Source organism: Epargyreus clarus, unplaced genomic scaffold (assembly GCF_041222505.1).
Source record: "Epargyreus clarus isolate Ecla_fem2 unplaced genomic scaffold, WU_Ecla_fem_2.2 ptg000032l, whole genome shotgun sequence".
Taxonomy (NCBI): domain Eukaryota; kingdom Metazoa; phylum Arthropoda; class Insecta; order Lepidoptera; family Hesperiidae; genus Epargyreus; species Epargyreus clarus.
In genome coordinates, this window is record NW_027332237.1 from 1,651,193 (window position 1) to 1,665,541 (window position 14,349).

General features: G+C 32.8%; 1 protein-coding gene across 1 annotated transcript in view; it reads left to right on the top strand.

Moving 5' to 3' along the window:
• nolo (ADAMTS-like no long nerve cord) overlaps positions 1-11,622 on the top strand; it is a 244,911-nt gene extending 233,289 nt beyond the window's left edge. The window contains exons 23-29 of the mRNA XM_073090487.1: positions 4,272-4,364; positions 5,437-5,708; positions 5,886-5,994; positions 7,855-8,011; positions 8,701-8,843; positions 9,431-9,605; positions 11,010-11,622. Coding sequence (XP_072946588.1) covers positions 4,272-4,364; positions 5,437-5,708; positions 5,886-5,994; positions 7,855-8,011; positions 8,701-8,843; positions 9,431-9,605; positions 11,010-11,119 — 1,059 coding nt within the window. The 3' untranslated portion in view covers positions 11,120-11,622. The remainder of the gene's footprint in view (positions 1-4,271; positions 4,365-5,436; positions 5,709-5,885; positions 5,995-7,854; positions 8,012-8,700; positions 8,844-9,430; positions 9,606-11,009) is intronic.
• Positions 11,623-14,349: the final 2,727 nt, after the last annotated feature.

The window sequence follows — 14,349 nt, forward strand, 5'->3', positions numbered from 1 at the left end:
ACTATACCATCTGGTGTTCACGACGGTTTGCGACACAATTCAGTATTTAAAAACTTGTAAATTTAAAGTAAAATCTAATCAATCCCTTTTTGAAAAATGTAAGGTATTAATGTAAGGTATTAACCTTATAATATGTAACTATTAAAACACACTAAAATGTTCCTTGACATACAATTCAATATTTAAAAACTAGTAAATTTAAAGTAAAAGTTAATTAATCCTTATTTGAAAAAATGTATAATACCTTGTAATATGTAACTACTAAAACACACTAAAATGTACCTTGAGACACAATTCAATATCTTAAAAACTTGTCTAATGTATTTTTAATACACAAATTGTTGGCACTCAAAGTCTAGGATAACATATATTAAGTTAGCTTAAGATGTTGTAATGTAATACATGACTGTCTGTGTCCAAAATACAATAAAATAAAATAAAATAATTACGAGTACTTCCCACAGTTCTATTCTTATTAACAACACTATCCGATGATGTAATAATAATATAGTTTTTTCTATCACATTATAAAACATATTTTATTTGAAGCCTGTTATTGACATTTATGGGTACTAGTATCCGTTTAACTAAAACTTACTGATATTAGTGATGTGCTTTTTTAACGTAATACGTAACAGTGACGTCATAATGCAAATCCTAATCCGTAACTAATAGCCCATCACTATTAGAACAATTACAAAGACAAGGCGCAAATTGTCGTACTGTCTTCCAGAATAGCTTTCATTGGCGACCAGTCCTCGGGGAATAAAAGCGATTAATCCGATTCCATTACCCCTGAACTAAGCAATCAGGTCTAAGGTCAAATCAATGGTATCCAGGGATTAGCAAGGAATGTCTAAGGCTAAATACCAATAATAGAACTTTTTTAAATCTCATCTTAATACAATGTTTTAATTGTAATATTTAGTAAACACTGATGAAAGATCTAATATAATGATGACCTAGTGGTATAAACTTGGGCCTCTAATGTTTAGGGTTTAAGGTTCAAATCCTGGGGCCCTTTGATTTTCTAAAATTACAATACTATTACGGTTCGAAAGACAGCCCTGTGACAGATGGACTGACAGTGGAGGCTTATTAATGGGGGCCGATTTTAGTCTTTAGGTATGGAACCCTAAAACTGAGCCATTTATTTTGGTTTTTCACTTATATTTTTTTCTAAATTTGATTATTATTAGCGATACTATACAATGCCGCAATAATTTAGATTTTTTAATCACAAAACAAAGCCTATTTTATTTGAAGTTTGTTATTTATATTTTTGGGTAAGTGTATCCATTTAACTAAAACTTACTAATATTAGTGATGTGTTTTTTTGTGTGATACAGCTTAATGACGTCATAATGCAAATCCCAAACGGTAACTAATAGCCCGTCACTATTAGACCAATTATATAGACAAGGCGCAAATTGTCGTACTGTCTTCCAGAATAGCGTTCATTGGCGACCAGTCCTCGGGGAATAAAAGCGATTAATCCGATTCCATTACCCCTGAACTAAGCAATCAGGTCTAAGGTCAAATCAATGGTATCCAGGGATTAGCAAGGAATTTCTAAGGCTAAATACCAATAATAAAACTCTTCTGTGATCTCTGTTTAATACGATGTTTTGATTGTGTTAATTAGTGAATATAAATGAAATGTAATGAAATGATAGTCTAGTGTTATGAACTTCGGCTTCAAGAGGCTAGGTTGCAAATCTTAAGGACCTCCCATTTTATAAAGTTTGAATAATAGAATACGGTTTGAAGGATAGAGCCTTGTGACAGACGGACAGACAGCGGAGGCTTAGCAAAGCCACTTAATCGTAATAAAATACCTTGTTCTATGACTAGAGCTTTATATAATGATTTGCTTGTATTAATTAGTAAATTAATGATTAGTAAAAGTAAATACAACGATAGACTAGTGGTATGAACTTCAGTTTCAAGTTTGTCAGTTCAGTTCAATTATCTATGTAGTGGAAAATTATCACATGCTTTAACTTGATGGAAAACGAAAATGTACTTTACTGACTTCTCGTAAAAAAATCATAATGGTCGAATTTTGATGTTTACCTGACCGAGGGTTGAACTTGGACCTCTTACGTAACGGACCATACATCATACGGCATTACATAAGCACTAATAACTTAACCAAATTTGTCTTGTAGCGCATAACCAATAACCTTGGTTGTGGATCGCTGTCATGGCCGACAATTCCCCGGAGAATAAAAGCAATTAATACGATTCCGTTAGCCACTGAACCAGGCAATCGGGTCTCAGGTCAGGTCAGTACCGGTCTCCGGGGATCTCAGTCAAAACAAGATTCAACGTCAAAGTCATTTTCATAACCGACAATACTGTTATAAAATTGTCTGCTTATTCGACAATATTACATAATAACTGCTCGTTTTAGTTAAACATTTATTGCAATTAAAAGCGTTATATTAGATGGAATTAAAAAAGCAATTTATACGATTTCATTAGCCACTGAATCAAATCGGGTCTCAGGTCAGTACCAGTCTCCGGGGATCTCAGTCAGAACAAGATTCAACGTCAAAATCATTTTCATAACCTACAGTACTAATATAAATTTGTCTCTTTATTCGACAATATTACATAATAACTGCTCGTTTTAGTTTAACATTTATTGCAATAAAAAGCGTTATATTAAAACGAATTAAGAAAGGAACTCATACGATTCCATTAGCCACTGAACCAGGCAATTGAGTCTCAGGTCAGGGTAGTACCGGTCTCCGGGGATCTCAGTCAGAACAAGAATCAACGTCTAAGTCATTTTCATAACCGTTTGTGCTTTTATAAAGTTTACTATTTGTTTGAGTATTGCAATTATATAAGCAATCGTCCTGTTTTTGGCCGACAGCGGAGGGTAATGTTATATCGAGCGTATGTATAACATGACATATATAATTTAATAATAATTAATTTAATAATAATAATTTAATAATATTGTAATATTAAATGTTTTAAAATTTAATTTGAATAATAAGAAGACATTTATGTATTAATTAAAATTTTGCATACCTCTAAGAGGTGTAATATAGAGGACAATTTTGAGGATATAACAACTGTATACCTATATTAAGCAAAATAAATGATTTGATTTGATTTGATTTGATGTATGTATGTCTCATTCTTTGGCACGTATGCATGTCTCGTTTTCGTGCAGCCCAAACGGCTTGACGGATTATAACATATGAGGTTTTATTTGTGTAAATTATAGGAGTAACATAAGGTACATTGTGTTAAAAGAATATTGTTGGGCTTAAGAAATGGTATACATTTTTTTCTCAATGGAAACAGAAGCTGAAGTTATAAAAAAACACTACTAATGCAAGAAAATTTGAATTACAGAAGGGTTCGTTTTTTAATGTCTTATAGCATTCTTTTTTTTTTAATAAAACGAAACAACAAACGAGTATGGAGTCCACCTGATGTTAAGTGGTTACCGACCCTGTATCTGTATCCAACACCAAATAGAACAGGATTTCTACCTAAAGTCAATAACAGATGCATTGCCCATTCTAAGAACTAAGGCGATTGCCATAAGGCAATCGCCTTAAGTAATATTTAAGTTAAAAGCTAAACATATAAATGTTTAGCTTTTAACTTAAATATAATGGACATTTTATATCGATTATGATACACTTTAGAACAGCATACAGCTCGTAAATAATGCACAAAGTGGACATAATGTTACGATAGCCACAATATATGATGCGAAGTAGCTTTAAACTTTACAAAAGCTTTCAGTTATGGATAATAATGGATATAAAGGACCAAATAATGTGCTAGTTGATACGTTAATAAATATTGGTGAAGTTTTAGAGAGTAATGACAATAATATTTAAGTTACCATTAAATATGTTAGAAAATAAAAAAAAATAACCAACTACTGTGAAAATGGCGTAGATTTTTAATACTAGCGTGGTAATATTGTTTCAACAAATTTCATTCACACATCGCTTATTTTTCGAAGCAAGAATAATATAACAATAATCAATTGTAATAATAATAATACAATAGGCTACAAATAGAACATCTGAACATAAAAAGGAAACAACTACTGACAAGCAAATTGTATCATCATAATATTCAAATACTAAAACTAAATCCAAGTAATAACTACCTAGAAACATCCTCAAGTAGCAAACAGAAATGTATCAAGACAACTTATCAATCCAATTAAAACTTCCTAACAAACTGTCGATATACGTAACGAACCTTTGCATTGCACGCGGCTTGGAAAGGAGAGTGCTATATCGTCTCAGATGCTTCCGCCAAAACGCAGCGGCGGCTCCCGGCTCTTGCCGTGCCTGCATTACGTTGTTATGCAGCTTCAGGTGAGGAGTTACCAGAATAGAGCATGCCTGGGTCTTCTGTTTCTTATTTGTCGTCCACGGTTTAGATGTATTCATCAATTTTGTTTTATTGCCCTAATGAACCTTTCGAGTAGTATACATTACTGCCTGCGGTGCCGTAATTTGGGAAGCCACACCGTGCTTCTTGATTTAATGAAAACTTCGAAAGAAATTTTTCAATTTTCATAGCTAGACCTGAAGAAGTAAATAACCTATATAAGGTTCATATAATTACCAAACCTTGTATTTTTGGAATATTGTATTTGCCTTTAAATTGTTCCTTGTTGATTCCTAAATTCCACCTCATTAAATGATTTAACTTAGTACCTGTTCTTGGTTTCTTAGTTCCCATTAGTTATCTTATTGTTACTTTAACGAGTTTTCTATAAACACTATGGGTAAATCCTATGTGGTGAATAGTAAGGCAAGTTTTAACAGCTCAGGAACGGCATTGAACTGTAGTTTCATATAAATAAAAGATAATTGACATCAGTAGAAATGGTAAACAATTTTTTAATTTATTTTATCAGCAATTTCCATTGACGTTTTTTATAACCGTGGACGGCAATTCAGGTGTTCTAATTTCTGGGTTATGTAGTTCTTCGGAGTTTAGTTCAGCATTTTCAGTTCTCACCTCATTGATGGGTTCCTTTTTAATACTTTTTGATTGCGGGTCTCCATTTGTATGCACTTTTACTTTACTAGGATTAGTTCTTCTGTGTTTTACTTTACTGTTATGATTTTTGATATTTGTTTTTCAGTCAATTCATATTATAGTTTATTTCTATTTTTAGTTAATTCATTTCACCCTAATCCCTAACTATTCGACATTTGAGTCAGTTAAGATAATTTAATGCCGTTAAAAGTTCTTTTTACAGTGAGTTTTTCATAATAATCTACATTTCAGTCAATACCATCATTTCTTTAAAATTAAAATTTTGCAAATCATAGCTACTCTTTTCATTTTTAAAATATGACGTCACAACATTTTTTATCAATTAACTCACTTCATTTTTAATTCATAACAAAGAACAGCTATAATTGATATGTCCAGATGTTTTGGAATTTTCAGACCGGAATCGGAAACTCGAGAGGTCAGCGGATGATCGATTCTGTGATTATGTATCAAAATTATGGAACTCCTACAAAAACTCGGGTCGTAAACCTTGAAGACAAACAAATAGTGTTCCCCGAAGACGATGATTCAGATATTATAATTGTAAATGAAGATTATAATAGGAATACTATACAAGAAAGCAGAGTTGAACATTTGAAGGAAGATATGAGCGAGATGGTAGAGTCTACCACCGAATCTACGGAAAATAAGTAAGTGAAATATATTTTTGCAATCAATTAAACATTTTGATGTTCTTTTTCCAATCTAAAATATTATAACAATGATATTACTAAATATTTTTTTGTATTGAAATACATGTTTACATTAAATATATAGTTTTAAATTTTTGTTTTATACTTTGTTTATCAAATGTTTTCTTTTTTTAGAATAATAGCTGTTGATGCCAAAGAATATGTATGGATGACCACCGAATGGTCACCGTGCAGCGCCCCTTGTGGTCAGATTGGACATCAGATCAGAGGAGCTGCATGTCAGGTAAATAAAACTTTTATTTTCTTAAGATACACCTGTGAAAAGTATGTGTACTTTAAATTCACATTACATTCTTATTTTTGGAATATTTTGAAAATTGGTCTTGCATAGAAGTTATAAACATTCTTTATATTAGTATTTAATATTCACTCAAAATAATAATATAATTATGTTGATGAATTATTAGTAATAATAATGGTAGTACTTATGTAAAAATGATGGCATTAAAAAAATAAAATAATTATTATTAAAAAAAAAGCCAAACCCACTGAGTTTCTTACCGGATCGTCTCAGTAGAGATCGCGTTCCGATCCGGTAGTAGTTTAAGAAAAATATTGTACCTGACAATTTGTAAGTGCCGTCGTTGGCCTATACAAAATAAATATATTTTATTTCATTTCATTTCATTTCATTTCATTATAGCATGTAAGTCTTTACACTGTGATAAAGTCATCTTTATTTAGTCAAAAATAAAATAGAAACGTTAATTGAGCGAACTATTTATTGTCCTTTAAGATTCTTAGTCAAATAACCTTTCAACGAATTATATTCCACTCGAGATATAAATTGAATAATTGAATATGAATCTTGACGAAACCAAATTAGCTCTAATTGATCCACTATTTCATCCCGCGCCAAATGAATCACATTCCTCTTTATATCTTTGACAGATGTCTTCAATCTCAACAGATTACCACTTAGGCATTTTTCCCTCCTTCAGTTTCAATACTTTGGTTATTCTCTCATATTTCTAATCAAAATTTTCTATCAATTCTAAAAAAATGTTCCTATTTAATTTAGTGCTTATGACGAATTTTTTGCCCGACAGAACTGTTCAAATATGTCTTTAAAAGTATGTGAAGTCTTATGATGATGATAACGGGTTCTGAGAATCATCACATTTTTGTATTTCGCTATATTTGTACCCATATTTATATCCTACTTCTGGGCACACATCTCTTTCCAAAATAGAGCAAAGCGTAGAACGAGAAAAGCCTAGAATGTATTTCACCGGTTTTTGAATTTTAATCAGAATTAATGATTACAAAAAATAGTTTCAAAAAATCCATATAAAGTCCTGTATTCTTTATTAAATAAACTTAGTAATTTAATGACTGATATAAATATTGCCTAATAAATTTCTTGTCCGAAGTAAATTTACTCTCAGCACAATGAAGCTCAACTTAAGAAATAAATTGGATATAAATCATAGTGACGATGCCAAATTAGCTCCATCCTTCAGATCCACTATTTCATCCCGCGCCAAATGAATCGCGTTTCTCTTTATTCCTTTGACAGATTTCTGTAATTCCAAAAGTACTGTCAGATTCACTGTGTTAGGATTTAGAACATTAGGTATTAGTTTTAATAATTGTGTGTTACAAAGTAATAATTTAAGTAGAATTAGAATTGTCTTCGGTTTCTTTTCGGATAATTAAAATATTTTTTTATTACTTTTATGTTTTTATTGTTTTTAATCAAATCTTATTTTATGTCAAATGTTATTTTATGTGTTACAAAATTATTAAAATTGACTTGTTTATTTTTTGATACTTATTTAACAGTAAGCCTTATGTTTTTGGTTATAGTAAACACGGTATAGTTGGCTATAGTAAATTTTTAATCTCATTTTAATATTTAAAAACTTGTATTTAACATTGGCTATTTGTAATTTTTAACAATAATTTTATAGTCTAACTACCTGATTCATTTAATCATTACTTCAATATATCAAATATTCTTAAATTCCCAGAATATAGCTAAGATAAGAACTATCCTTTATATCAGGAACCTGGCACATACTAAACTTACAGAATTCGATTGTTCCTTACATCAAACGTTAACTTAAGAATTTTATTAAAGCACAAGAAAGACAACAAGACGACCACGGTAGAGGCGGAGGAGTGTCTCTCTAGAGCGGCGACACCGCCTCAAGTGTTGCGTGAGTGTCCCGGAGACAGCTGCGCGGAGTGGCGGACATCACCCTGGTCTCCGGCTAGATGTCTGGCTAGCGGGGCTGGTAAGTCATTAAAATCTACATTTTTACAAGTAAGGTTGTGGTAATCGAAACATACTTTGCCAAGGCGTTCCAGCTTAGTCCTCAGTGGTAGCGGCGCATCTGTGGCAGACCTCAGGTGGGAATCTTATCCTATTTGGGGTTGATTACAGATGTCTATGGGCGGCAGTAGCCATTACCATCCGGTGGACTGCATGCTCGTCTGCTACTCCTATAGTATGAAAAAAAGGTTTATTTAGGTTGCTTTGTTGGTTCCTATGTTTTTAAGGGTAAAATTTGACACAGTTCCCGGTATCTTATTGAGCTGACTAACAACGTATTAGCTTAGTAGTTCCAGTTCATAACTGACATGACTTAGCAAACTCAGCCAAACAAGTTCTAAAACAAGCAGATCCACATCATATCCCTCAGCTTATTGAGATTCCGGGAATAGAAACCTCGACTCTCGACTCCTAGGTTATTTATATTCATATGTTCACATAACGAACCAAATTAGGGTAGGTATCCTACTTGACATTAATTTTTCATTAATACAGCCACCTATGGACATCTGGAATCAACCCCGAATAGGATTAGATGCCTATCTGAGGTCGGCCATAGATGCGCCGCTTCTTTTGTATATTACTACTATTTATTCACTCAAGACGTTAGACTAAAATAATGTTATTCCTTATTTTTTTCTTATTTCTTAGCAATATCCCGTCGTCGAGTGCAATGCATCTCCAACAACGGTACTGTGTTACAAGAGACCGCTTGCGCCTTCAGCATACAGCCGGAGAAGACTAGACGAGAGGAGCCGTGTAAACCAGTCTGGTCTGTTGGACCGTGGAGCAAGGTGGGTTAAGTCGCATATCTGACAATGGTTGAATTTTCAACATCTAGTCCTGTATATGATGCGAATAAAATGTTTCTGCCTGCTTTTTGTCGGTAATATTCTTAATTTGATCTTGAGTTCGTGCATCGTACGAAATCTTAAAAAAATTGAAACACCAACCACACTACCAATTATTTTATTTTTCTATAACTTTTTACATTCATTGCATAATAGAGTTCAGAGGATATTGTTATGCATTTGCATGCAGAATCTTATAAGAACTTCTGCCAAAACTAAAAATCTCATATAGGATATAAAGAGCCAATTAAAAACCTTGCTCTTCCATTTTTCTTTACGTTTTAGAATGTAAATTCTCATGAAACCTGTCCTAATCTAGAAAGCAATTGTATCGCAAAAACATGCTTGTAAATTTATGAATACGGTATTTTTTTGCTCTTCATCACTGGTAACTTGTCCCCAAAACTTCACTACTCTACACTAAATTACACAAAGTGATTTTTATGGTTTCCTGTTCTAAAGAGAGTTGCTATTATGATTTCTCCTCCAATATTCTGAAGAGAAAGTACATTTTTCTTATTCTCCAACAGTGCATAGGCCCCTGCGGAAGCCCAGGTCGCCAGCACCGCATCCTTAAGTGCGTGTGGCGCGCCGTCGGCAACGTCGGCAAGCGGCTGCGCAGGGAGCGGACCTCCGCCGCCTGCGAGGGCATGAAGAGGCCCAACGTCACCAAGGACTGTGATGTGTCGCCTTGCGTGATGAAAGGTAATTACCGAAATGGTAGAAAAACCTAATTGTAAAATTTAATTTTAATTTTGATGCATGATGATGATGATTGATGTATCAAACGAGCATTTCGATATGAAGATAAGTGGTCATTGTCGCCCATGGACATCCGTAACCATATATAGAACTGGGGTGCTACCTGAATCCGATCACAGATAGGTTGGTTCCGCGATTAACGTGTTCGACTCATTTATAAGGAAGCTGACATCCACGCCCTTCCATAAAACCACAAAAATAGTCAAGGTTAGAAATAGGTTCAGAGGAAGTACCAATATGGATAAGCTACACTAGTCCTACCAGAACATATTTATCCAAAGCGTTCCAATTAAAAACATATATCTCGAAGCTATGTGAAGTCTACCAGTACGCACTTGGCCAGCGCGGTGGACTATGGCCCAATCCTTCTCATTATGAGAGGAGACCCGTGCCCAGCAGTGGGACAATAATGGGTTGATGATTGATTGATTGATTGTTCCAATTCAAGCCTCAGGGGTAGCAACGTATCTATGACCGACTTCAGGTAAAACTTTTTATCTGGGGTTGATTAGAAATGTCCATGTCATTAGCTAGTTCATTCATAAGTATCATCAGGTAAACAGCATGCTCGTTCGCTATTATTGATACCTCGAATAATTTGACCTCGAATTTTATGTGTAAAAAATGAACACCTCATCAAGATAAATTCATAAAACAATATTGATGTTCGTTCATAAAGCATGAATTTCCTGCTCATTTTTCATTCCAATCAGCAATAATGTGATGAGTTAACGAATTGTGTTAAATTAATTAATGTGTTGGCCTGTTTGATGAGCTCGTGTTAAGTGGATGAAGTGTAAAGAGAAAATATTTGTAAATGCTCCATTAATACTGTACTTTGAGTTACATTGTTTTATTAGGTTTTTTTTAAGCTTTTATTTAAATTGTCTGGTTAGTTGGTATGTATGTGAGGGTAACAAATTTTAAAACTAGCTAATTAATCCTTAACAATCGAATTAAAATTTTGCAAATATATTTGGTTTGTTATGGTGGTTTTATAATTATTAATATGTCTTTGAAAGACAATTACAAAAACATGATTATACTTATGGATGCAAAGAAGTTAAACTTCTTTGGCGTATTTTATTAAAAAAAAATACTATTGGGTGCATCTAATAGTATAAATACCGTAACGAATGGTAACGTATTGTATCACCCTTTTAGAAAAGGAGACTGTCAGGTGTAACATAAAAGAAATTTTGGTGAGGATCCTTGTCTGTCGGTTTTATAAAAATCACTCATATTTTTCCCTAATGCCCCAATAGAAGTATGACTTCAAAAAATAATTAATCTTTATTTTTTATTTAATTTTTGTCAGATAATAATAATTATTTACATTTTGTCCAGCAGATGGAGTATGCAGAGACTCCTCCCGTTTCTGTGAAAATGTCCGTGCAATGAACATGTGCGCGCTCCGCCGGTACAAGGAACAGTGCTGCAAAACTTGTGATGACTGAAATGTACCCCGAAGCCCACAAGTATACGATACGAAAGAAGTTTTCCAATTAAACCGGATAAATAACTAAATCTATTTGGAAATATGACCGAAATATGACCAGTGTGGTTTAAGTTTATGCCATTTTTAAATAAAAAATGTAAATGAGTTAATACTTGGCTTATGTAATTTCTAGAGTTTTCGAAGAGTAACTTCTTTTCTAACAAAAAGTAAGTAACTCCTTATGACATTAACTGTCTGCTTTTAAAAGGTACGAAAATATCGGTTTCAGAGATTAACTAGAGCAAACAAACAGATGGACGGACAGACAGACAAAAATTTTAATTATAGTTTTTTTATTATATACACTATTATACTTTCTTGAGTATTATAGTTATTTTGACACTACAAACAGTCACTTCATTTTTATTTATGTGTATAAATGAACAGCTCAGGTACTACGCGTTCTGTAATAAAATTATAATCCATGTTTGTGTTCATTCTGAGTTTTTGGATTATTTATAAATATAAATTATAAATTTTTTTAAGAAGTTTTACTTCTATTACCTGTATTACGTTTATTTTTTAACTAATATTGCAACTTGAGAAGTGAAAGATGTCATTAGAAAACTTTTTTCGTATTGAAAACTTATAGTGAGGCTCTTGGGGTTACCCAACTAGGGTAGTTTAACAAGTAAATGGAAATTTCGCGCGCAAACAATTATGGACTTATTTTATTTAATTAAAATATTAGTCCAGTCACGATCAATTAATTTTATGTCGTTTTAATTTTACATTTTATAGTCGTATCTAAACTGGTTTAAATCTAAATTAATATTCGTATTTCAGAATAAAAAACCGTATTGTTTGCGCCGAATTTCCATTGTATTGAAGATGTTTAATTGAATTTTGTATATTATTGTTCTCGTTAAAAGAACATTCGTTTGTTTTAAACGACAAACAACGCTTAAACGTAAGAGGGCTTTCCCACTGGCCGTGTGACCGGCGTTTAAACGTTAACGCGGCGGCACCGTAACAGCGATACAATAACGGCACAGCGATACAATAACGGCACAGCGATACAATAACGGCACAGCGATACAATAAGATCATAAAAGTACAACGTGACGTAGAAACAAATTATAGATAAGCAAATAAGTTGGCATTAATATTATGTATTAAATTATATATTATATAGTAAAAGGAACATATTATAATTTAACAAATATACTAAATACCCGTCGAGTCCTAGGAAAACATGTAAAAAAATGTTTTAAGAACATCACTATTTGAATTTAATGTCTATATAATAGAAAAATTATACAAATTTCATAAAAATATAACATATTATATGAGAGGTTATTTATAAATAAAATTTGGTTGAATTTATTACAAACACAATATGTTGATATGTATATTAGAAAACGTCGCATAATCGCGGCGGGTACGTAGCGTTTCCGCAGCATAATCGTCGTTCGCACGTTAGTGTGAAAGCGCTAATAAGTCATCTAAATTAAAAATATCACAAAAATTTAGGTGTACAGAAGTGTAAGCTCCTCCGTATATAAAAAAGAATTGGTTAGTATGTAATATCGGTGTGAGCACAAATTAGCTAGTCGTGGGAGGCACTTTTAAAATATTAAATTATTGGGACCTTTGTCTGGTCGTACGTGGAATATAGAATCAAATTTTGGAAGCAAAGTTGTATGAGAAGTATTTTTTTTCTGTATACGAGAAATTATTCTACAAGTAACAAATTGTAAATGTTAATATGTTTGATTTCTTTAAGGTTAGCGGTGGGTAAATGGCATATTTATGTAGAATATGACCTTTATTACTTTGACATATCTTTCCCATTCTAGCAATAACATAACCAAGATTGAGGATAGGTTGACTGGAGTTAGGAAGAGTTGGAGGATTGCAATCATCTTACAGGAGGTCTGATTTATATTAGCTGGTGTTATCAGGAAAAATTGTGGAATTTCGCCGCACCACCACTTCAGCACTTATGTATGAATTTGAGATAGAAGATTGGTTTTCTGGGGAATCGGGGATACTTGGGAGATTGGACAGTATTTAACCTGAATTTGTATCGAATTAATATAAAATATTATTTCACTATGTTACATATTTTCGTCGTCATAATCGGATTTTTAAATAAAAAATATGCTAAATATAATCTAAATAAAAAACTTCTTATACAACTTTGCAAAGTAAAAAAATAACATAGCCTCAATTGATTTAAATGTAAGTAGGAAAAAATGTTTAGTAAAAAATGTTTTGTACTATATATTAAGACATTTATAATATGTAAATACATGAGAATAAGAGCACAGTATCGCTACGCTTAGATCTACGGTAAGATTCAAAGTTCTGCACGAAAACGTATAGGTAATGGACTTGTACACTGTTCTGTTTCATTCGAGTACGAATGGGTAATTGCGCAACAAAAAACTCTAAAATTGAAGTCTTATATATCAAATTCTCGTGTCACAATGTTAGTTACCGTACTCCTCCGAAACGGCTTTACCGATTTTCACCAAAATTTATATGCATATTCGGTAGGTCTTATAATCGGCTACTGTCTATTTTTCATACCCCTAACTGATAAGGGTTGTTAACCCTTAACATTTTTTATTTATAAGGCAACACAACGTTTGCTGGGTCAGCTAGTCACTAAATAAAAAACTAATATTAAAGGTAAACTTTGACGGCTCAATCTATGCGCTTATTTCTGCCTTATAGTACAAGACTTTTCAACGTAATCTTCAGTTATAGCACTTCTATCGTTGGTCTAACTTTGAGGTGGCTTTACTTCGGTCTATGCCAATCCTAAGCGGATCTAATGGCCATTAGTGATCCTCGGACTGTTACTTCAAAGAGAACTGAGAAACTGTGTATGTTGGGTATTAAATCGTTATAGTGCGACGTTTTTGACTGGGGGCCCATTGGATAAATTTCAGAGCAAACTTTGCTATTTATCAAAAGCTGAAAACAAGTTATATCTGTATAACAATATAGAAAATTTAACGAAAATATGCGTTTTAATATTTCGTGCTCGAATAAGAGACGGACAGTGTATACAGGCCTTTAGTAGTAAAATCTGCCAAATGAACGCACTACGCAGTGTATTGAAAATACAATCGCGTGCTAAAGTGTTTAACTGTTTAAATATTGTCAATTTAGAAAAAATGTTATCGTTAATTAAAAATGATTTTCGGGTCGAGTTTTTGATCTCAACTCTAAATTGCT